The 25,246-nt window shown below is 38.5% G+C and overlaps 1 protein-coding gene across 4 annotated transcripts in view; it reads left to right on the top strand.

The window, feature by feature from the left end:
* Positions 1 to 24,501, top strand: part of ITGB1 (integrin subunit beta 1) — a 43,466-nt gene extending 18,965 nt beyond the window's left edge. For 2 of the 4 annotated variants that reach the window (XM_048293172.1, XM_048292996.1), the window contains exons 2-17: positions 853 to 922; positions 1,185 to 1,270; positions 2,733 to 2,955; positions 4,967 to 5,137; positions 5,452 to 5,690; positions 6,915 to 7,070; positions 8,088 to 8,183; positions 9,006 to 9,095; positions 9,750 to 9,890; positions 10,009 to 10,211; positions 11,188 to 11,426; positions 12,903 to 13,125; positions 13,919 to 14,151; positions 16,315 to 16,481; positions 17,218 to 17,298; positions 23,219 to 24,501. In XM_048293172.1, the coding sequence (XP_048149129.1) occupies positions 853 to 922; positions 1,185 to 1,270; positions 2,733 to 2,955; positions 4,967 to 5,137; positions 5,452 to 5,690; positions 6,915 to 7,070; positions 8,088 to 8,183; positions 9,006 to 9,095; positions 9,750 to 9,890; positions 10,009 to 10,211; positions 11,188 to 11,426; positions 12,903 to 13,125; positions 13,919 to 14,151; positions 16,315 to 16,481; positions 17,218 to 17,292 (2,412 nt within the window). In that variant the 3' untranslated portion in view covers positions 17,293 to 17,298; positions 23,219 to 24,501. Of the gene's footprint in view, positions 1 to 654; positions 674 to 852; positions 923 to 1,184; positions 1,271 to 2,732; positions 2,956 to 4,966; positions 5,138 to 5,451; positions 5,691 to 6,914; positions 7,071 to 8,087; positions 8,184 to 9,005; positions 9,096 to 9,749; positions 9,891 to 10,008; positions 10,212 to 11,187; positions 11,427 to 12,902; positions 13,126 to 13,918; positions 14,152 to 16,314; positions 16,482 to 17,217; positions 17,299 to 23,218 lie in introns of those variants that run through there. The other 2 variants (XM_048293105.1, XM_048293047.1) reach the window with 2 other exon arrangements.
* The last annotated feature ends 745 nt before the right edge of the window (positions 24,502 to 25,246 follow it).

Below are 25,246 nucleotides of genomic sequence, written 5' to 3' on the forward strand. Positions count from 1 at the left end.
CTTTAATTAGCAACAACATTTTAGGATGTCCAGGAAAGCTGGCCATTATCATCTAAGTTCTCAGAATTCTTATAACGAATAAAAAATACAATTTAAAGTAGTATCAAAATTTAAAAGATGTGACAACTGACCCAGGCTGACTACCTGCTATTAAAGTAGAAAAAAATTAGAAAAATTTAGCCTTTTATTAATATTTTTAAAGCTTTTTCTTTGATATAAGTGATATCCATTAATTTTTTGTGGTCTAAAGAAGAAAAAATAGGGGCAGAGTTTATATCAAGGATGGTTTATGGTGCATATTTTGAGAGGAAATTTCTAGTTTGGTGTATAAAGTGCAAAGTAAGTCTGTAAAATGCCCTTTGAAGATTCCAAAGAAAATGTTTTGTGAACGGCCTTGGTGTTTATCTTGAAACAGAGGTGTGAGTATAGAAGCTCTGTTTCCGTCCTGTACTGCTGTGGTATCTTTATTTAGAAGTCTCTCTCCGATAACATTCAGAGCATGAATATTTTTTATAAGGTGTTAAAAAGCTTGGTTTGGGTTCTTCCCCCCAAGTGAGCAGCATTCTCAGATTTCTCATAGCTTGCTGGTTTACCTAGCAGAAGAGCATTTCAAAATAATTTGAGAAGCTACCCTGTTTGATGTCTTCTAAATACAGTGTAGCCCACAGACATGGTTTGTATTGGAGCAAAACTGTCCAGCTGGTGCAGCTAAGATAATTTGATTTGCATACGTTCCGTGTTCCTTGTCTCCTCTGAAACACAGTTATATGTCCACAGCTTCATGAAATTTTTTTTTCCCGCTTACTCATTACAACAAATCATCCAATTTGGTTTTTTGGTTTTGTCTTCCAGGCTAATTTCAAATGGCTCACATGTGCTGGCATTCTCTGTTGCTTGATATGGCATGGATTTGCTCAGCAAGGTAAGGCACTATCTGATTGCACTGCGGTACTTCAATGCTGCTTTAAAATTGTGTCTGTTCAGCAGTTACTTAGGTGGATAAATACATCCTCACTAGACAAGTGCTAATGGCAGTAGGTCAGTCATATCTCATGTTAATGACCTCTTTGTAGGTGGAACTTAATTTACAAAGCCATAATGAAACAAAGTGAAATGCTGTTGTCGTAAACACCTTTTTATAAATGAAGTGACGGATTTGTGTTCCTCTTTGTGTTCCTGGCAAGGTGGAAGTGACTGCATAAAAGCTAATGCAAAGTCATGTGGAGAATGTATACAAGCAGGACCAAACTGTGGCTGGTGTAAAAAAACAGTAAGTGTTGCAAAATTCTTTTTATGGCTTGGTTTTTTCCCTTGGTTTCAAACTTCTGTATAGAAATGTCTGTTTTCATTAATAGTAGTTTCCTCTAGTTCTTCAATTCAATACTTGTACTTAAAAAATCAAATACTGTGATTTTCTGGTTTGAGTATAGATGTTTTTCACAATGTGTTTACTTCTCCTTTTCTGAATCCTAAGTGTATACAGAACCTATAGGCCGTCTCATAGTTACTTAAAATGGCTCCAACGTGGAATCTGTCTGGGTATGCTTAATTATATTCTTCCAGTGACATTAGAGTAAGAGCTAATTTTAGACAGATGTAGGTGGAGTAGGGAAAGAGATTGAAGGGGGTTTTTCTTCTAAAAGAAAGATTTTCAAATTTTAGTTTTCTATTGTTGGTAGATTTGAGGAGTAGGAGATAGGTTTGTGTGAGTGGGTGGTTTGTTTCATTATGAAACAAAAAGTATTTTCTTAAGAAAAATTAAGTTCAGGAAACTACAAAATATAAGGTACAAGCAGTATATGCTGATGTATCTTCTTCGGGTTAGAAAGAGAAGAAAATGTTTTCTATAGCTCTTCTTTGGTTTGTTATTGGAAACTGAGAAATTTTGTTTCTTGCTAGGAGATGATAATGTATCTTTATTTCTATATACTGCCTACTTACTATTGCCCAAACCAGCTTATAAATTTGCAACATTTAATTAAACTGACGAATTTTATAATTTGGCCTTGAGCTGTCAGATTTCTTGTAGGTCTGTGTCATCAAAAACCAACAAGCTTTAGTATACATTTATTTATATGCATATTTTGGGGATGGGGGCAGAAACAGAATTGCCAAGTTTCTCAAGTAGAAGCCTTATTTATTTATATTTGAGGTTAAAGCTTTCTTAAGGTTTGAGGTAAGGATAATTTGTTCTGAACAAAGTTAAGGATTGGTCTTGCTTATGGGTGTTGCTTTCAGATGGAATTTCCCCGAAATAAGAGTTGTCTGTCTTTGCCCTGCTATGTCAGCATATAGCTATTACTTTGTTGTGGAGTACCAAAGTACATTTGCATGAGCTTAATTAAAAAGGAAAGAATGTTAAAAGCAGGCTATATAAGTAGGTTCACATTATTGGCAACTATGTGAAAATATTTTTCCACTTCCAGTCGCTTTTAGAGTAGCCAGTTTAAACAGATGTCCCACTTCTGATGGAGGTGACATTGGGCTTTATTTTTTTTTTTTCATCTTACTTTTATCTTATACACAGACAAGTAGATGCAAACTCCTGGAGTAAATAGTAGTCACTGAATGTATTTAGTATAATTTAATATATTTCAAGACCATGTGTTTTATTACTAAACTTGGGGGGAAAAAAAAAAAGATGGAATCATTGTAGGAAGAGCAGTTGTGGGAAGAATATAACAATTTGCACATAGCTGTAAACTTAGTACTCTTTTGCTTGTGTTTTCTAGGACTTTTTGCAAGAAGGAGAGCCAACATCTGCCCGGTGTGATGACTTGGCAGCACTGAAGAGTAAAGGCTGCCCTATGGAAGATATAGAAAATCCCAGAGGCAGCAAACAGGTGCTCGAAAATAGAGAAGTAACGAATCGTAAGAAAGGCGCTGCAGAGAAACTGAAACCAGAAGCCATTACACAGATCCAGCCACAGAAATTAGCGCTGCATCTAAGAGTCGGTAAGGACAGTTTCATCCCACTTCTGGGATGGTTTTCCTGTCACCACCGCATCTGCATGTTTTGATTTGAATGTGTAACCATTTTGTTACAGAAATGACTGTTGTTCAGATAGTGTGAATGATAGCAGAGCCATTGAGTTCAGCTCTAGGTGTTTAGATACTCCAAATACTGTTTGATTTTTAAGAAAGATTAGATATTATCACTTGTTCTATTTTTACAATAGAACTTAGGAGAAAATTGATACAACATGGAATGATAGATATATCAGAAATGTAAAATTGTTTTGTTTTCAGTATTTTGTAGTTGATTTTCTACAGTGTGCTTCATAGGATGAAAGTAGAGGAGTCAGCAAAAACTTAAAGCTAAGTTATGAGAGCATTTCCTTTTGCTTGAAGTGCTGCTGTTACCTGAAGTCTGTGTGTCTGAACAAAGTGGTTTTGTAGTTATGCAGCACAATTTTTGGATTGCTACATAAAATACCTTCCAGAGGCTAAAGATATGGACACAGGACCACAGTAATGAAAAAAACAAAGTAGTTATGTACCATTTCTAGCCCCTAAAGAGAACTTTATCTCCTTCAGGTGAGGGGGACGGGGAGGAACAAGGCTAGTGGCTCACTTGAGCACAATGGAGATTGTCCTTAAGGAGAGTTCTTGGGTACTGTAGGCTCGTTGAACAGCTGCCTTGTATTTTCCTGGAAGCAGAACTTGTGTACTTGGGATCAGCTGCTCAGTGGTGGTTGCAGTAATAATTGGAAGATGATGTTAAGCAGGCTCAGCGTGATGCGGAGAGGAAAGTAATGAAAATTATTTTGCAATTTTAATATGGCTCCTATTTATTTCTAATGTGACCTTTTTTGCTTCAAACCAAATTATTGTTCCTCTGTTGACACAGAGGTTTCTTCATCAGAACATAGCAGAGACCTGGGCAACCAGAATCTAATTACCCAAAAGATTGTTACTCTGTTTATAAGCACTTTTCTTGGTGTAAGTTCTCTGAGGGACCATGTGCTTGCAGAGGGGGACACTTGCTTTCTGTGCAGGGCTTTTGAAATATTAGCTAAGGAAAATCTAAACAGATTTTTGTGGTTGTTTTTTGTATTATGGCTTTTTTTCCCCCCTTTGTTTTGTTGGGGTTTTTTTTGTGAAAACCATATTATATAGCTGTATGATCCATATGCTGTTCACTTGCCCATTTAATGGTTTTCTCACTTTACTGATTTTGCTGATGTTTAGCAAATGTTTCCTAATTATTAAGCAAACTTAAGCAGCAGCAGTACTACCACTTAAGTTCAGTGACTGAGGGGAGCAGGAAATCCTATTGATTCTATTCCTTATTTCATATATATAATAGGCAAAAGAATACTGTTCCATTTTCTGGGAAAGGGGGTGTGTGGTATGTGTGTGTAATTCTTCTGCACTCTCTCAGCATCAGAGTGAGACTACATTCTTCTATAAAATGCAGGATCTGGGCTCACAATCACAGCAAATAGTAACTTGCCATTCTCTCGCTGCCATTTTTGTGCTCTGAGCTTGGTAGATGCAAAGCAACTTGCAATATTTCATCCAGAACTAATTTTTCTTTTATAAACCTGTTAAAACAATGTGGTTTGTTAACTTCTGAGAATTACTGAAGTCATCTTGGATGAAAATAGATCTTGAAAATTTGTGCTATTAGGTCTTACAGGAACCTTGTTAGAATGACTGCAAGTTTTAAGATTTGAAATTGCAGCAACTACAAGAAGCTTGTTTTTTGACAGGCTATATTTTGTGTGGGGAGATAAAGTACCTCAGAAATATGAAGTTGAACATTTGAAAGAAACACTCGTTGACATTTTTTTCATCCTAATTTGATGTTAAGTATTTCAATTAACGGGAGAAAAAAATCACTTGCCTCTAATTCAAAACCTTCATAAATATTTACAAACCTTTCCTTAGAAAGGCATTTTTATTGCCAGTGCAGTTGTGGAATTTTTAATGGTTTCTATTTGTTGTTTAATCTCTGGAACAGGGGAACCCCAAACATTTTCATTGAAGTTCAAGAGAGCTGAAGACTATCCTATTGACCTTTATTATCTTATGGACCTCTCCTATTCTATGAAAGATGATTTAGAGAATGTGAAAAGTCTCGGAACAGCTCTGATGTTAGAGATGGAAAAAATAACTTCAGACTTTCGGATTGGTAAGAAAGATTTGCCTATTCTAGAAAAACAGTAAGTAAACCCCCAGAGTTTCCTTCCTGATGTTTTTCACATGAGTGTGTATGAAGAGTAATTTTTTTTCTCAGTTTAGCAGTATTATGGCAGATGTTCTAATACACAGAACCTGTTGAACAGCATAAAAGTATTTGGTGTTGATGGAGAAGGTGAGACATAAACAAGTATAAGAGCTATTTCTGATGTCAGTTCAGCTATATTGCATTTGAATTCTGTTGTGTCATAATACAAATGAGACTTCCATTCTTCAACTTACAGGGATTTTATTGTTCTGTCTTAGGTTTTGGCTCTTTTGTGGAGAAAACTGTGATGCCTTATATAAGTACAACACCAGCCAAACTCAGAAATCCTTGTACAGGGGACCAGAACTGTACAAGTCCATTTAGCTATAAAAATGTGCTTAGCCTTACCAGTGAAGGAAACAAATTCAATGAACTTGTAGGTAAACAGCACATTTCTGGGAACTTAGATTCTCCTGAAGGTGGATTTGATGCAATAATGCAGGTTGCAGTTTGTGGGGTAAGTGTGTATTACTCTTTTTTTACTGCTCTATTAGACGAAATTGTTTGAATGCAGCCTTAGTGTTTTATGGTGGCTGGCATTTGATTATGTCACCTCCTGCAAGCAAGACTGGGTAGGTGAGGAAGAGCTCTAGTGAGTGAATGAAACTGGGAAATGCGAAAGTGCCAAACAGAGCTCGTGATCACAGCGCACAGAGACAAAGATTTTTAAGTTTGCTGTGGAGTAAGAGTCAGGTTCTGCTTAAAAGTGTATGAAATCCTGAGTAAGCAGTTGTTCCCAGATTACTTTAAAGGTCTGTAAGCTCCTTGTAATTGTGGTTACAGAAATCTGGTGTATTGTGACTTCTACTAGTTTCTCAGACAGAAGTAGATGGAAAACTGGTTTTTTATTTATTTTTGGAGGCCTAAGGATTCTTTGTTTCTGTCATTTTGAGAGACTGTTCTATGCACCTGTACAAAATGAATTCCCAAAAAAGCGATATCCAAGTTTATTTCTTTGTTACCACATTATTTTTGCTGTTGATCAATGGATTCAAGACTTTCTGAAATGATCTGGATTCTTAATTTAAAAGTGCAGTGTTAATCATAAGCCTTCTAGGGTTTTTTTGGTGGCAACTGGTATTATATGACACTTTTACATGGTCTTCTCTCCTGAAATTAGCTAGGGCTTCAGCCCCATGGAAAAAATTTTAAAAATAGGAAAGCTTACATAATTAGGCCCTGCAGTTGTGGGCCAGGATGCTCATGGGCCAGTCCTCTGGCAAGCACTGTGCTGGGTGCAGATCTGCACTAGGTTGGCAAAGCCTGATGATTCTTCAGAGCCTAATGCTGGGCAGTTCAGTACTGTAGCGACACTGCACACCGGTGTCCTGGGGCTGCCTGGTCATGGCATGGCAGTGGACTTGGCACTGAAGAGCTGGGCTGATGGGCCTGATTTCTAAAACCTCTTCAGATACTCTAATGAGAACTGAGCAGGGTCTGTCCCAAAAAGATCTTTCTTGCCTTTGATGAAAAACCTGCAGCAGATGTTTTGGAGAAGATGTTTAACAAAACACAAGTGCTTCCAAGGTTTGCATGAATCAGTGTTTTCCATGGTGACACTGCAGTGTGGCTTCTCCTAAATCTGTCTACTTCTCCATGCATTTCTCTCTCGAGTGTTGGTCCCCAATGCTTTAAAATAAATTGGTACAAAATACTAAAATCTGGTTTTGTTTTTCCCAAGGAACAAATTGGCTGGAGGAATGTTACAAGGCTATTAGTGTTTTCCACGGATGCTGGATTCCACTTTGCAGGAGATGGTAAACTTGGTGGAATTGTTCTACCAAATGATGGGAAATGTCATCTGGAAAATAATGTGTACACAATGAGCCACTATTATGTAAGTCTTTATATCATCTTCTAGGGAAATGAATATTTTATGATGCTTAAGCTCAAAAGATCTCATTGGGTCATCAGATACAATTTCAGACCATTATGTTTCAGAAAATGTATCTGTTTCCATCAAGAGACTTTAGCTTAACCAAAGAATTGAAGTGCAAGAATTAATCCAGTCTTAATTGGAAAATTTCAAGAAATGGAAACTTTCATACTATGATTATGTGTTGTTGGATTTTAACCTCTTTGATAACTAATACTCCTGCATATCACACAGAATCACAGAATATTCTGAGTTGGAAGGGATGCATAAGGGTCATAGTCAAACTCTTAAGTGAATGGCCTGTATGTCCACTGGAAAACTGTGGTGGCTGTCCCATTATTTTATCATTTCACCAGTCTTCATGTTCATAATAGTTTACTAGTGTGAAAAATACTATCAAATATCTCCTTGAATAGTTTTTTAAGACTGAAATCTTAGGATGCAAAGTTCATGGTACACGTATGGTTAGCATTGCCTTTGTGGTTTATTGAAAGGGAGATTAGGCAAAAAGTGGAAAGAGAAAACATTTACCAGATGGGGTAACCACAATAAGCTTTACCAAGTTTGTGTGTTCATAATATTCCTAACTTTGAGTGAAAATTGTTCAATAAAAACCTAAAATTAATTCAGTTTTATTTCATCATTTCTTTATGAAACAGTGCAAGAAGTAGTGGTTTTGAGGGACTGGAGAGAATTTTCTGAGAACATTAAGATCAAGGATTTAACTTTATATATGACATGGAATGTGATAATGTCTATGAAGAAACACCTGTCTTCATGGGGCATTCATGAAATCTTAACCAATGCCTGTTTGTTTTCAGAGGTTGTTTTGCTTTAGAATTGTGATGTGAGCTGGGTAGTTAGGAGTTGTATGTATGTTTCTTAAGATTATTTGTATTTATGATGTCAGAGTCTTTCTGCTTATTTTCTAAAAGTGTGTCTCAAATTTGAATTTAATTTTATGCTTGATTTTTTTAGGATTATCCCTCTATTGCTCATCTGGTACAGAAGCTTAGTGAGAACAATATTCAGACAATCTTTGCTGTTACTGAAGAGTTTCAGGCAGTCTATAAGGTAAAGAAATTACTCTAAAGTCATTAAAATTGCCTTATTTGAAATTAAAATAATTGTGAAAGTAAGTGATCATGGAAGTAATATTTTGCTACCCACATACATAATTATTAAGCTTTTTTACTTGTTCAAATCAGAACTGACTGTGTGTGTAATTTCCAATGAGAAAGTGCCCCTTCTCCTTACTGCTCTTTATAGGTATGAGGGAGTGGAGAACACATTTGCAGTTCTAATTTTTGTGAACATTTTTACAGCAAAATTGCTGAGTGGGGTGTGGACAGTGAATCAGGGGACATACTTATGAAAGAACATATTTTGTCTCTTGTGCTCTATTTATATACCCCGTGTTTAAAATTAACTAAACTGCTGGATGTGATTGTGCAATAGGAAATGACTGTGTAAAGGACATGCATATTTTTCCTTCTTTTAATCTGTTTTTTTGGTTTTGGGGTTCTTTTTTAAACTGTATTCAAATTGTTTTTTCTTTTTTGTTGGAAAAAGATGCCTGCCTATTTTTAATGTATTCTAAGTGTGGTTGAAGAGAGATTGTGTGTGGTCAACTTGTACAAGAGAAGGGCTTAGTATTCTGTTGCCAAATGCAGAGTGAAAATGCAAAGGAGAAGAAAAGGCTGCATGTTTGTGCTAGTAGGGCTGTGTATAACCTCAAAAATTGTGATCATTTCTGGCAACACAGCTTTATTTTCTGAAGTACTTGATCTTGACTAGTTAATCCACTAACGCATTATATCACCATTTATATTACAAATTATACTTTGTTTGCTCATAAGATGGTAATTTTCCTTCCGTTTTTGTAAATATTGAAAGGAACTGAAAAATCTGATACCAAAATCAGCAGTGGGAACATTGTCTTCAAATTCCAGCAACGTGATTCAGCTGATCATTGATGCATACAATGTAAGTTCACACTTTATTCGGCATGTATTAATTTTTCTTGGTCCTAAGTTTTTCAAGCAGAGATCCCAAAGTGGATTAGTTAGTATAGTACACTATAAATATACTCCATTGCTGTAAAACCACACTAAACATTCAGACTCTATGGCAATAAGAGGTTAGACGAGTAAAAAGATACGCTCTTAAAGCCATTTAAAATGGCATTACAAAGTAGAGTTACCATCCACGTTTTCCATTTCAAAAAATAAAATTCACAACCAAAACCCACACTGTTTCTTTAATATCTCCACTTTTACTTTCTTTCCAAGTGTTAGCAAAAAAGGCCATTTTGCTGGGTTGACCCCAAAATATTTTCTTCATTGCTGCATTGTGTATAAATGAGCCTCACTTCTCCTTTGGGGTACATGGGGTAAACAAGTGCCTCCAAGATCTGTGGAAAGCTGCCCTGACCCTGTAACAGGTTCAGACATGAGAAGGGGTCACCACGGCATGACTTTGGACAGCTCTGGGCTGGTGTTTCTCAGCACATTGGAACTTAAATAATTCCAGTGTGCCTGTGGGGTTGGTGCTTAGACTGGACATAGCTGTATAATGTCTGTTCTTCAGCAAAATGCTTCTGCAAGTCAGTTTGAAGTTAGGTAATAACTGTTGTTTCAGTCCCTTTCTTCAGAGGTTATCCTGGAAAATACTAAGCTACCAAAAGGAGTGACAATCAGTTACAAGTCTTTCTGCAAGAATGGAGTGAATGACACACAAGAAGATGGAAGGAAGTGCTCTAACATTTCAATTGGAGATGAGGTAACTCAGAGTATATGTGCTGCTACTCAAATACAAAATGCATTTAAAGTGTCCAACACAGCATTTGTATAGACAAAACTCCTTTTAGTAACATGGTACTCCACGTCTTTTTTTGCAGGTTAGATTTGAGATTAATATAACAGCTAATGAATGTCCAAAGAAAGAACAAAATGAAACAATTAAAATTAAACCACTGGGATTCACTGAAGAAGTGGAAATTAATCTCCAGTTCATCTGTGAGTGTCAGTGTCAAAGTGAAGGAGAACCTAACAGTCCAGCCTGCCATGCAGGAAATGGAACATTTGAATGTGGTGCATGCAGGTAAATAAAAAGATACTTTCTTTATTTTTCTAAAAGAGAAATATGAGCAAGATCTTTGTTTCCTTAATTAGGGTTTACTTGGGTTTACTTGTTCTTTAGTGAAAGGACAATAATTGCTGTTACAGGCCTGTTTCTTTTAGGATATTTTGAAATACTGCCATATCTCTGCAAATAATCCCTATGCTTAAATATTGATCATTCAATCAGCATTACTGTATGAGTCAGAATTCAAATTTGGCCTTGAGTCAGCACTTTAAAGGATATAGGTCAGTTTTTGATGTTCCTTTTTAAATAAGGATACCAGATTTTCCCATCTATGTGTAGAAAGACTTCTCATACTTGGTGTCACTGTCACTGGTGTCCACTTGGTTTCCTGTGGGCAAGAACTGGCCTGTGGGTAAGCACAGCCTTCTGTTTTTGTAAATGCAGCAGTTTCCCAGTGATCTATTGTCTCTGATGGACACCACATAACATTTTGTCAATCACTGATGGGAACAAGAGCAACCTCCATTTGCTCATCAATATCTTACCCTTGATAATGAGAAGTGCTGGTCCCTGAAGATCTCAGCTCAGCAGCTCTGAAGATCATCTACTCTAATTCATAGGAAATCTTTTCATTGAAGTATGACAACAGCTACAGTGAACAGTTACTGTCACTTGAGAAATAATTATTGTTCTGTCACATGAGAGAGGGATTAATGATTATATGACAGTTTAGTTAGAGGGAGTGACACATAGTTTCTCACCTGGAATATCAGGTAAAATAATCAGAATAAGAGCAGCTTAGTCCAGTTTGTTTCAGTGCCTTCAAGAATTGGTACGTAGGTGTCAGCTGGAAACCTCATTTGAAGTTTAAGTTGTAACATCCCTTGAGAGTGTAGCCACTTTTACTCCTGTTCTTTGTGCTATTCTTGTGGCCTTTTTTTGTGTGACTTTCAATTAAGATTACATTTTCAGTCATGTTTTTACCTTGCAGATGTAATGAAGGACGTATTGGAAGACTATGTGAATGTAGCACAGATGAAGTAAATAGTGAGGACATGGATGCTTACTGCAGGAGAGAGAACAGTACAGAAATCTGCAGTAACAATGGAGAATGCATTTGTGGACAATGTGTGTGCAAGAAAAGGGAAAACACCAATGAGGTGTATTCTGGCAAATACTGTGAATGTGACAACTTCAACTGTGATCGATCAAATGGTTTAATCTGTGGAGGTGAGAGATGCTTCAGCTTTCTGCAGGCAAAGCTGGTCAGCAGTTTATAGGTCTATCTTCTCTACCCAGTGGAGTAGGGATACTTAGCTAAAAGATCATAGCCACTTGACACCAGAGATGAGAGTATCCACAGGTTTAGTGATTGCAAACACTTGTCTATTAATTAAACAGCCCTCTGAACATGTAGTCTGTTAATGCACATTTCACCTTCCTTGAATCACAGGTCCAAGAAGGGTGTAAAGTGAACTTGACTTCTGCTGTTTATTCCAGAGTTACCCTCAGGTATTACAGTAAAGAAGGCTGAGACAGCTGTCCTGAGATTGTAATGTTATACTGGCTCAGTGTAACCACTGTGTCAATAGAAAGAATGCCCTCAGCTTGCTTTTAATAGTGAGTGCTTGACTTTGGTGCTTGACAGGATACCAGTGAACTGCTTGACACTGTTCTGAAAGGTAAGTGAAGACTAGAATGTGCAAAATCCAGAAAAACCCCTTAAGCTCTTGAAGCAAGACTTTGATGATAGTTAATTCCTGAAATCAAAAGCAATTTAAATAACCATTCAGCAGCTAATGTCTAAATTATTTTGCTGTTTTGCATGTGGAAGTATCCAGTAGGAGCATAACTACTACCTCAGTGTTGTCTGTGATACAAAAATAAAACAGAGAAGCTGCTAAGATCTAACTGAGTGATGAGAATACCTCATTTGTCTGATTTGCTCAGAATCCACTATTGCCCACCAGTTCCACAAGGGATGGGAGCAAAGGTTCTGGTGCTCCAGAATACACAGGAAATAAACAAATAAAATACATAGGTGACAGGAAAGTGTTGACTGAAACACTTTATTCTCAGTGGAGAAGGAGGGGTGTAGCCAAAGATCTTTCTTTGTTATCCAGACCAAGATAAAGGCATCTTGTTTCCTGTATTGGGAGTGTAAGGAGCATGAAGTTGGGTTGGGTGTGTGAGGTCAGAAGTACATTGCAGCTGAACATTGGTGTCTTCTGGAGGCAAAGCTGTTTCATTTTTCTGTGTTTTGAATACTCGGTCAGTGCATTCCTCATCTTTTTAAGTCTTGCTTTATACGTTTGTACAGTGATAGATAACAAAGACAGGAGCAGTCAATTTATCTGTATGCGTGCAAAATTGTGAATTGAAGCAGTGCTGTAATGTTCTCTACCCAGGGGATATGGTCATCACATTATACTGTTCTTGATCTGATTTCCCAAGTCTTGTTATTTTGTTTATGAAAGGAAATCCAAATGTAGGAGAATGGGAAAAGGGGAGAAATGCCTGCAAGTAGGTTTTCAAGGAGCTGAAATTTATTTTGTACCTCTTAATTCATTAGAGTCTTCATTATCTCTCCACCATGGTTTCTTTTTCATTTATCTACCCTGAGGTGGTAAAATTTATTTCTCACTGTCACAGATTTTATGTTTTGTACTAGACCTGATTTCATTGCAATACTTTTTGGCTGCACAGGAAACGGGATCTGCAAGTGCAGAGTGTGCGAGTGTTTCCCCAACTTCACTGGCAGCGCCTGCGATTGTTCCTTGGATACTACACCATGTATGGCATCTAATGGGCAGATTTGCAATGGAAGAGGAACCTGTGAATGTGGCACCTGTAACTGTACAGATCCCAAATTCCAAGGCCCCACATGTGAAATGTGTCAGACTTGCCTTGGTGTCTGTGCAGAGCACAAGTACGTACCTAAAAAACCAAGTCCCAGCATCTGTGCATTGGAGTTAGTGATGTTTATATGTGAGGATTTTCAAAACAAAGCTTTTGATAGTTAAAACTTCAGCTAAGCTTTTTGATTAAAACTTTTATTCTGAAATACTATTAAAAAAGACTAACCTGACTGTCAAAAACTAAACCTAGTCCTGTGTGAGCCAGCGAAATTTGCATCCCTCCCTTTGGAAATCCAGATTTTTAGAAACCTAGCATTTTCTGTATGAAAACTTTGAAGTAAGTTTAGGATTAGTGGCTGAGCTGATTCCTGTGCAACTGACTTAGTGCTGAGAAAAAACCTTGGTCTTTCTAGTATAAAAGTCCTGTTCAATCTACTTTTTTCAATTAATTATTCAGTGATAGCCCACTGTAAAGCTTGTCACTCAGTTTGTTCTTTTTAACCTGTGTCTCAGACACTGTTCCACTGTAAATACCCTGTTCTTACAGTGCCTTTTGTGATAGTATTCATTTTCCAGGTAGAGGTGTTGAAAAAGTTTGGGGTTTTTTCTGTCCTTGAAGCTTGTAGGTCATTCAGGGAAAGAGGAATTTGTGAAAAGGGCTTTTGTTAATCTCAAGGTACATAAATGTTCTGACTGATATAAAGCTGTCTCTTGATTTATTTTTTCCTAACCTTTATGGCAAAAGGGTTGGTTTTTCTTGGGCTTTTTTCCTTACATTTTCTCCTTAACATTTCTTTAGATTAAATGCAAGAAATCCCCCATGAACACATTCAAAAGCGCTGCTTCTGTTTTGTCCTTCCCCAGGGACTGCGTTCAGTGCAGAGCTTTCGATAAGGGAGAGAAGAAGGAAACGTGTTCCCAGGAATGTATGCATTTCAACATGACACGGGTGGAGAGCCGGGACAAGCTGCCGCAGCCCGGCCAGTCCGATCCCCTGTCCCACTGCAAAGAGAAGGATGTTGATGACTGCTGGTTCTACTTCACTTACTCTGTCAACTCAAATGGTGAAGCCAATGTCCACGTGGTGGAGACCCCAGGTAGGAACATGATGTTGCCTGTTCCTCCTTTGTTGTTAATTTGTGCAGTTGTTGGGTGCTACAAAGTACCTCTGGTTGATTGGGGTGAGTTGAATGCATTCAGAAACAGGTACCTGTTCCCTGAGTGATAGTTGTGCATGTCTGAGTGGCTTTAGAAAAAGGTAAGTCTGCTAGATCTAGATTTTTCAAACCCTTGGGCTGACAGAAACAGATTCTGTTTTTTAAAAGCAGAAAGTCAATCAGTCATGTATATTTGTTGAAACATTTCCTGTTTGCACTTGATGTACCTTCAGGCTTATTTTATCTCTCCTGTAGCAAGTCCTATTTAGATAAAGGTTGATAATTTTTTTTTTTTACTAGGCTTGTGCTACAGGTTATAAACAATGGTGTCTGTGGGGTTTTGATGCTTTTTTCTTTCCCTTTTCTGAATAATTTGGGATCAGTCCACATAAAATTGTGTACCATGTTGCAAACTGCTTGAATTATTTTATGCTGGCAACCTTTGCTTTTACTTAACTGAGGTACCTTCAATAATAGATCCCAAAAGCATTTTGCTTAGTTAATCCTTAATAGATCAATCTTCTAATAGAAAAAAAAGTGAGAACAATTCTATAGCTCCATCAGTAATTTACCATTTATTTACCAAGAGTATTGTTAGTTTGAATCACTGGATGTTGCATCTAACAGTACAAAATTTATGGTTTTGTACATTAGCAGTTTGTGGTCTCCTGATTTTTATAAGCCTGATAGAAAATACACACCTTAGAGATTTAGTGCTGTATTATATGCTTGAGGAATTTTCAAGAGTTGATAATTTTGATGATCATCACTTAACACAGGCCAGTGGCCAGGGGCTTTTAGAAATAAATACTGCTTCAATTCAGAATATTTTAAATTCTTTACAAATGTAGTCCATAGTATAGGGGAGAAACTTGAGCACTGTCTCCTAGGACAAGCCATACATGCCCTACGCTTTTGAGGCCTGATCTTTTCTTCATGTATAAACTTCTGTTGCCTTAGCTCAGAGGTGAATCGAGCCCATCATGTACGAGGAGGCTCCTTAATTTTGTGCCATACAAGTGCTGAAGGAACAAGCTCTGGCCAGTAGAGCTGTATTCTGTGGAGCAGACACGTGTTCCTTAGCTCCCAAGGAATTCCTTGTCGTGTCCCTTCCCACTTCCCTCACTCTTGCAGAGGCAGCTATGAAGATAAGGAGTCTGCAATGTGGGGGAAGCTGTGCTCTATTGACAGTTGTTCTATTGCACAGGAGTTGCATTAATTTGCTTCTGACTCCTTAAGTCTGTGCACTGAGCTCCGCAAAAGCCTTTCTTCAGTTTGTGATTATTGGGAATTTTATATTAATAGTGAAGTTGGCTTTTAATTTGAAGGATTATTATTTCTGTATCAGCCACTTTAAATCACTTTGCATCTCATCACAGTCTACAGCTTCCTCATGAGGGGAAGAGGAAGGGCAGGCACTGATCTCTTCTCTCTGATGACAAGTGACAGGACACAAGGGAATGGCCTGAAGTTGTGTCAGGGGAGGTTTAGATTGGGTATTAGGAAAAGATTCTTCACCCAGAGGGTGGTTGGGCACTGGAACAGGCTCCCCAGGGCAGTGGTTGCAGTACCAAGCCTGACAGAGTTCAGGAAGCATTTGGACAATGCTCTCAGGCACAGGGTGTGACTCTTGGGGCTGTCCCATGCAGGGACAGGAGTTGGACTTGATGATCCTTGTGGGTCATTTTCAACTAAGAGTATTCTGTGTTGCTGTATGTGGGGCCTGTTCTGCTGGTCAGCATTTGTGCTCCAGATGCCACTGCCTTTGACTTGGAGCTCTTAAATGTTTAAAATACAATTGCCAGTTATTTTACTCTTAATATGTAGATAAATAGCTTAAAGGGTTAGCAGTGTATCGACTTTATCATCAGAACAGAAGTTGTTCTGTTGCTAAGATCAAACACAAATTAGAAGGATAAAAATAAGCTGGAATGTTACAGGATGTACATACTCCAAAAATTTTCTTATTTGAAAGAAAAGTAGTATTGGCATATCTGATATTCAAAATACTGGCTTCAGTACAAAATCAAATGTTAAAAGCTTCTGGATATGCATTACCTTTACTAGTTTGTAAAATTCTGTTTCCCTTGTTTTGTTCCCTAGAGTGCCCCAGTGGTCCTGACATCATTCCCATTGTAGCTGGTGTGGTTGCTGGAATTGTTCTTATTGGACTTGCATTGCTATTGATTTGGAAACTACTAATGATCATTCACGACAGAAGAGAATTTGCTAAATTTGAAAAGGAGAAGATGAATGCCAAGTGGGATACGGTGAGTCAAGCTTTCCTATGTATAAAAGCTGCAGTGGCGGAGGGAAAACAGAAGATTTTTGTTCATGTGCTTCTAAGTGTTTCAGATTGTAACCAGTCCTCTTAGAGAAGTACTTCTCGAGGCAGAAAAGAGAGTAGTAACTCGGATTTAAATAACATGTCAGAGAGAAAATGTAATGGTGTCAGAACAGCTCAGCTTTGCAGTTCTATCACGCTTTACAACATATGATTAAAACATTTATTACAAAGATGAGTCATTTCTGTAGAAGGCAAAGAAGAAAACTTTGTGCTCATTGAGGAGATCTTACAAATACTCACACAGGGTTACTTGGGAGATTTCCATAAAGTCACAAAATCATGGCTGGTGCTGGTTTGTTGAAATCTTCCCAGCTCTTTGCCAACAGAAAAATGTGCAAGAAAAACAAGCCTATGGTCTATAGGCTTTCATAGGCTACGGAGTCACTACCTCTGGGCAGTATCAGGAGTCTGCTAATGAAGAACCCCTTCACTACACTTCTGTAGAAGTCAATGCCCCCATCTGCTTGATAAGAATATTTTTTTTTAATTGTCCTAGGAAGCCTTTTGGTTTTATTTAAGAAAATTAATTAATCTTGTACTGGGGAAAAATTTACTAACACTTTTCTTTATATATAGCATGATTTCTTCTCAGTGATAGTTGAATGTTGCTTTTCTTTTCCTGTTGAATTATTCGACATTGACCATTTCTTTCACTTCAGCAAGAAAATCCAATATACAAGAGCCCTATTAACAATTTCAAGAATCCAAACTATGGACGTAAAGCTGGTCTCTAAGTCTCAGTTTGTATCTCCTTTCATTTTCTTTCCTTTTTTTCCCCTTTGCATGTTACTTCAAACTCACTGTGTGTCAGTCAGTTAATCACAGTTTGAGTCTTGCTCAGTGTATCTACTGCTGCTTTGATTGTGGGGTTTCAAGAATGCAGCTTGAAAATTTTTAACTGCTTTTGACAGCAAGATTGCTTACTTACTAATACTGCCAGTACTGGCTTAAACTATTCAACAAGTGATTTTTAAAATTTTTTTGTAAATGTGCGGATACATAATAGAACAGCTCTTAGGACTGAAGAATATCTTTGGATTGCAGAGAGAGACATGGGAGGCTTTGTCTTCTATTTCCTCAAATCAGCAGTCAGTTTGCTTAAAATCAATATATTTGCTAAGCTAGATTAGATACTCCTAAAATATCCCAGCCTATAAATATCACTGTTTTTATTAGAATAGCTCTGTGAACATGCAGAGTAGCATTACTTGTTTTTTTGTAAACTGCTTCTAGTATAGAACTTGCCTGTAATTAAAGAATGAAAAGCATATACTCTACTAATTTTATAATTAAATATGCATCTTACTTTTTTCATCCTTATTTCTATTGAAACTGGCAGTAGCAAAAAAGAAGTGCAGAGATCAGAGTAGAGGGAGGGGAATGAAGAAGTTGGGAAGGCAGCACATCCATTAAACATCCATGGAGTTTTTTTCAGAAGCCAGTGGAAGGGAAGGATCTATATCTCTAATTTTACACTGTCTGCTGTCTCCCTTTTTCAGTGTTGCACTCAAAAAGGGGAGAAAGCAGAAACTGAGAGTACTTAAGCTCTTATGTGCTCTCACGGTGACAACAGTTCCAAATATTTTGTATAGCATTCTGAGCCTTTCCTGATGAAATATACTTTCCTTTTCTCTTTGCAATCATTTCACTTTCCAGTGTGTCTAAAATGGAATGTAAGAAAATGTTCTTTTTGCCTGCTACATCGACCACATTCACCTCCTTTTCATTTTTCTTCCCAGAGTCAATTATTCTGGGGAGGAAATTGAGCTTTTGGTCCTTTCTAACATTTCACATACTCCATCTGGTTAAATTTCTTGTTACCTCTTCTTCTGCTATTCACTTAATTGTGTACTTTCTGTTGCATGCAGGACAAGCACCTAACAAGCCATACGGTGTGTAACTTCCATTCTGTGCTCTTGTTCCCTACCCTCTGACTCTTCAGGTTGTAATGTCCTTGGTGCTGCCATTTCTCCTCAAAATGTAGTTCCTGCAGAACACTTTCCTCTGGTGTAAATGAAGGGATTGACTTCTGCCTTTTTGGTTCACTCAGATGTGAAGGTTAAAAGTGTGAAAGGGTGTGTTTTGGGTTTTTTTTAAACATGACTTTATAATTTTTGGTATTCATAGAAATATTAGAACTCTGGGGAGAGAGGGAGGTGGGTTTATCCTTATATACAACTGGAAAAGAGGAGGTCAGCATTGTCAGAATAGGTGAGCCCTGAGACATAAAACAAGGTCTTCCTTTTCCCTATAGATCAGATTTTCTGGTGGTTTTAGATTATTACTGTAGCCTCTCATTTAGATGAAGACTTGTCTTGTAATGTCAAGGCACCTGAAATCCCATTATAAGAAAATTACGCCCTAGTGGAGTCCCTCCAAGTGTGTGCATGCACAGTTAAATTAACTCTGTGCAGTTTGTGTGACCCTTCCCCTGTCCCACAGCTATCGTCCACACGTGGGCTGGGGCTCTGTGGTGAGGGAACTGCAGCACCATGGAGTTTGTCATGGAGCAGGTTCCCAAATAGTTCCCTGGTGCTGGCCCACGATGGTGCAGATGATGCCACGGCATCATGGCGGTCAGTGCTCAAGGCAGCTGGGTCAAACCCAGTTCTGTTTGCCCGTGTTCTACCCCAATCCAGCCATAAAAGCTTTGGTGCAATCATGCTTGTAACAAGTCTAAGGATGAATTTCTTATGGACTGAAAAGCTGCATCACTAATTTAGAACACAAAGCTGCTGTTTGTAGTGAATGCCATTACCACTCCTGCATGGGGATAGCTTCTGCATTGCTAAGCATCTTCAAACAGACTCCAAATTCAGTCATCTTGAATTCCACAGGTGATAAACACATTTATATTAGACACTAAAGCTGCAGAAATTTGGTTAGCCCTATTAGCAGCTGCTCATTAAAATGGAAAAAACCCACAAACAGTACAAAGCACTCAAAATTGCAGGGACTTGTTTTTCTCCTGACTTGGATTTTATGCCTGTAACTTACCTTGCTGCTGAGTGATGAACGTGCTCTGGGAGCAGAGGTGCCATGTTTTCAGTCCCTTTCATATAAATGACTGTGTTCAGTGAATGCTGGTTTGTGGCTCTGAGGATGGATGGAAATGGGATTAGTGGTGCTTTCTGGCGGCCGCCCAGGCCGGACCGTGGCCTCGCTTTGTCCATCCCTGGAGCGGCCGCCGCGGGCCCAGGACGGACAGGGCCCCGTGTTCCTGAGAAATAGCACTGGACATCAGCGGGGGCTGGAAATAGTCACAACCAGCTCTTGAACAATGTACGTGCATGAGTTTTAATTCTGTTTCTTACAGTGGGTCTTAAACCCGCTATGGAAGTATCTTAACTGAGTGTTGAAACAGTGAGTCCCTGGAGCAAAAGGAATAAGGAGGTTAATTGAACATCCTGTGTAATAGTTTCATCTTTATGCAATACTGGACTAAACTGTTGTCCTCTGAACAGCCCACTCTAGTTCAAAGTGAATATTGTTGCAAGAACACAGCTCTTTATTCTCAACTGAAGGTACTTTTAAAAAGTACCGCCATCTTTATTTTACTCAGTATTTCACTCAGTCTTGTATGTAGTTATTGTTTGTTAATTTTAATTTTGGTGTACATGTGCATGGAGTTTTCAGTTGTAGGGGCATGTGGCAAATGTGTTTTCCCTAATTCTGCATGCTTAAACCAGGGTATTCTCTGCAGTGGCATAAAGAAAAAGGGGTATTAAAAACCATAGTATTTGTCTAAGACAGCAAGTTTGGAATCCCATGTTTTAGTGGCCAAATAAAAAACTGGAATTCTTCTTATGTCTGAAAATGTATATACCCCCTGCCAGCTGTGAGGGGCCCTGAGCGAGGTGAGCACCATGTTTGATTAGTGGATATTTATTTTAATGAAGAGCTGTCTGCAGGAGACCCCGCCGAGCCAGGGCCAAGACAGCGTGGTGGGGTATGGCTGGAACAGGCAGGGCTGTTACCAGAAGAGAGAAGGGAAGGAACTGCAGATCCATCAGGTGCCTGTGTAGTAATTATAGGCAGCAGAGCCTCAGGAGCCATTTAGCTGATCAAATGTCTAGTTGGGTTAAGCTGAATAGGTGTGAATATTGACTAAATCTCCATTATTTGCAGTGGGAACTGAGACACTCACCTGACATGGGGAGACAGCTAGGCAAGTGCTTTATCCAGTGACGTAAATCCCCCTGTCTGCTTCTGAAAAGTGCAAGTACAAGGGAAGGCAGGACAGGGTTTCAATATCCTTGTAGGGCTTATGCTAAACCAAGAATATGAAAATTTGAATTCTGACTTCTTCAAAAAGCGGTGTAGTAAAAATTTGCAATCTTATTATGCAAATTGTATTTTAAGCCTGATTTCAGGTCCAAATCAGTTGTATGAGTAGCACCTAGCAAATTTCCAAGTTTTAGTCCTAACCTTTGGACCCATTTCTAGACTATCTGGTAGAAGTTACCTCTCTTCTACAAACTAGAAGATGTAAGTGTATACCCCCTGCATGTACTGGGGGGAGTCTGTTGTGTAAAATGGTGGAGGCTAACAGCACAGTGTAACAACTATTGCATAATGCCTTGCCATGGGAGGGCTGGGCAATAACTTCTGCTCTGTCTATGATGCAGCCTCTGAAGCTTACAGACTTCCTCTGCATCATAAACTTTATTGGTTTATATTTACATTTTTAAGAATTCTCCATTAAAACTTTTCAAGGAAATAACATACATTCCCAAGAACTTTGAGGCATTAAGAGATACTTCAGTACCAGATTAAATCACTCATCCCTGGATGTTTTTCCCGTTTCATTTGCATATTACTATTGCAAACCCTTTGCTAAAAATACTGGGGAAGGTCATAATTTGTCTTGGTTAATTCATCTGTCTGAGAACTAGCCACATCACACAATTTCCATGATTTAAAATTTAAAAACTTCCAGCCAAATGTTACTCCTCATCCCTTCCCAGACCAGTAGGTGATACACTTTTAATCAAGACAGCATTTGCCTGGGAACTGATAGAAGGGGGAAGGGTCTTTTGCTGTTACTCCGTATGTGTGAAGTACAGCCAGCACTGAACACCCAGCTCCTCCTTCAACTCTGTCCAGGTGACAGTGACTTCGATCTTGAGAAGACTGAACAGACAACTTTGACTTCCGTTGTCTGGCAATCCAAGTTCTGGCTGGACAGGTCTCTTGGATCAAGGCAAGACTGGATGCGCCATCTTGCTCTTTGCATGTTAGAGAAGCTGGCTTTGAGGAGAAATACCCTTTTCCTGTGAAAGGAACCACAACAGCAGCTACATGGTCTCCCTCAGCAGCAGCCACTGTTGTTGGGGTAGACCAGTTACTCATCCTATAGTGGGCTTTGCAAACAGAAGGCAACAAACTTCCCAGGGACCATGATACAAAAATTTCACACCAAGTGAGGTTCTTGCTTGCCTTGTCACTTTTGGCACGTTCTGTGGTATTCCTAGCTGATTTTCCAGGTTTATGACCCTGAAAAATAGACACCTGATGTTTGTGCATCCTTTATTGAGTGTAGGAAAAACAGATTTAACCTGAAATATTGTAAATAGAGTTGAATATTAATAGAGTTGAATTAATACATTGATACAGACCATCTCAGACTGGGGGGAGCTTTGAAGGGACAGAGATTGCCTTACTGCTGCTGAAGGCAGGGTTCAGCCCTGGCCAGAAAAGCACTCAGGCTGACATCTGCACTGAGCTGGATTTTCTCAGGAATCAGTTGTGTATGCACAGAAGAGCTTCGTGCTGGCAGGCAACATTCATTTACATTGAGGTTCAGGCTGTGATAAGAGCTCAGAGCTGCAGCTCCAGGCCATTCCAGCAGTGGTCTTTTCTCCTGTGAAGATTTATCTGTTAATTTTGAGTTCAAGCTGTTCATCTGAGGTGTGCAAGGATGTCATAAATGGAGTAAGATTTACTGAGATAGAAGGAAACCTGGGAAAAAAGGAAGCTTAAAATAAGTTTAATTTAGGGGCTTTTAAATCTCAGCAAGTGAAATGTAAGCAATTGTTCTGTAGGCTTGTCTCATATCAGTAGAAACAATATTTTTATTACAGCATCTGCACCAGTACAGAAGGTTCTTTGTTTTATCTGTACATTTTGCCCTTATGGGGGGTGGGGAGGCCTGCAGGAATAAAATGAGAATGATGAATCCTGAATGTTCACTATAAATCTTGACTGTGTATTAGCAAAATACTAGAAGTCTTTCCATTTTGTTTCTAGAATTAAATTACAATGTAAGATAAGCTATTTAAATGTCTGTTATAGCCAGATTTGGTCTGTGGTCAGTCCTGGTGTCAAACAGTGTTGTTTACAATTCTATTGTTTATAAAATGCCCTGGGCTGCAGAGCCCTGGGTGATGGCTCAGCCACGATGAGCCTGTGAGGTTCAACTGCCTCCAAGGAATTCTGTGGTGCAAATGGAACAGGATCCTGCTAACCCTTTGCTTTATTTATTAGCTGTGCATGCCTTTGTTCAAGTTGCTAGAAGGAAAACTAGTTTGACTTAAGTTGTTTGTGTGTACAAACAAAGCATTAATGGGTAATTTCTTATGCTAATTTTTATGCTTTTTGCAAACACATTTCTTATTTCGTATCTTTAAATGTTAATGCAATGTTTTTTTCTTTTTCTAGGGTGAAAATCCTATTTACAAGAGTGCAGTGACGACTGTGGTCAATCCTAAATATGAGGGAAAATGAACACTGCTTGTATAACTTCACAACACTGTATGCAGCATAGCAATTTTTGTAGTCACAATAAGATAGATTTAGGGCAAACTGCAGTGATTTTACTAATTCATTACATATAGGTTTGTTTTCCTGTGTGAAAATGTACCATATGTAATTTTTTTGTTTTAATTTTTTGTTTGTTTTTGGTTTTTTGTTTTGGTTTTTTGTTTTGGTTTTGGTTTGTTTTTTTTTTTTTTTTTTCCAAATGAGAGTAATTGGTGCCAGAGGTTGGACGACAAAAAAACAAAACTTGAGACTGTGTAGCCTAGTCAGGCCAGGTCACATGGTGCCTTTCTGACCTTTCCCATTCCCGTGCTGTGAATCCAGGTCTTCTGCAGGGCGTGATGCTGCATGGCGTGACTGGGAGGGAAGGGGTTAAAGCAATCAGCATGAGGGCTCTGCCTAGCCATTTAGTATTAAACTTCTTAGCTTTACAGGGAAATCAGGGCTTGAGTTTGCAGATATAATTAAACTCATGTAGCATGGAGGTGGAGGTTAATTGGTCTTTGACTTGCTAGATGTATGATTAAGTATTTGGTAAGTTGAGTAAGCTGGAAGGGAGCAGTGTTAAAGACTGAAAAGTGTGTGCATACTTATCTTTGATTTTCAAATTGCATATTGCCAGGTTATGGTTAAAATGAAAGGGTTTGAGAAGAATGTTTGGAAGGAAAAAATAGCTTTAAAACATGTGCCATTACTGAAGAAGTTGCTGACTGGTAACTTGCTTAGATTTTCTTTGTAAATTCAAGCCCTGGGTGGCAGTATCATGGAGTACCTTACCAAGACATCCTCAGATCACCTAAGGGCCTTACGTGATGCTGTGTCTTTATTGTGTAATGTTTCTTTGGTTTAAAGCCTGGTGCTTTGTCACCTTCTAATCTTTTTAACGTATTTGGTTGTGATTCTTTTTGTAATGTTTTTGTATCAACACAAGCTTTTTTTTTCCTCTTTTTTTTTTTTTGAGCAGTCTTAGCTGTAAATTTGCCTTTACCCTGTAGCTAAGATTGCATAGTTTGTCATGTGATGAGTCTCACATCATTCTTGACGTGCCATGTATATTTGCCTCTGACCATTCAAACTGCATCATAGTCATATTCTTGTTTTAAGTGCCTTTTTATTTTAACAGATGTTCACTTTTTACAGTGCTATTACTGAAGTTATTTATTAAATAAAAGTACCTTAAAATACTTGATCTCATCTCTTTATCTTGTAGAAGTTGATACTATTCAGAAAACCTGAGAATTGCATCTCTGCAAGGTAATAATTGTTGTTGTAAAAACACCAAATGTGCCGTGAAAGTAGTTAAGTTGATCTTGGGTAACAAACATGAGCTGTTGTAAACCTGTTCGTGTTTCCCAGTGCTGTGTCCTGTGTGTGCTCTGTGTGTGCACAGATGTTCTCTGTGTGTGCACTGCCTGCAGAGCCTTGCTGTGAATGCACACTCCAGCTCACCTTGTGATGGACCTGGGGACACAGAGCTGCTGCAGTCTGGCTGCTTGTGGGCTCCTGGCTGTGGCAACAGGAGCATTTTCTGGTGGTTGGTGCCAATGAGAGCAAACTCACAGATGAGAAAAAGCTGTGCAATAATTTAGGCTGCAGTGCTTCATGACAGATCCACCTCAGGGAACCAAACAGCCTGAGAACCATCCAACCTGGCCATGACATTAGATACAAGTGACAGCTCCACCTGGATCTGCAGCTCACGTTGTCTGTTCCTCTTGATACTGACTTTACAGAAATGTCTCCACAACGGATGAGATTTTATTTGGGACATTTGAGAACTTGCCTCCCTTCCTAATGCTTTGGTCACTTCCCCAACAATACTGAGGATTTTCCCCATAAGAAAAGATACAGAAATTTCTTCTAAACATGTTCTGTATTACTTGTCCATGGAAACTGAGACAAAGCAGTTTGAGTTGAAAGGATAGTTTC

The sequence above is a fragment of the Corvus hawaiiensis genome, chromosome 1 (genome assembly GCF_020740725.1).
Source record: "Corvus hawaiiensis isolate bCorHaw1 chromosome 1, bCorHaw1.pri.cur, whole genome shotgun sequence".
Classification (NCBI taxonomy): Eukaryota; Metazoa; Chordata; class Aves; order Passeriformes; family Corvidae; genus Corvus; species Corvus hawaiiensis.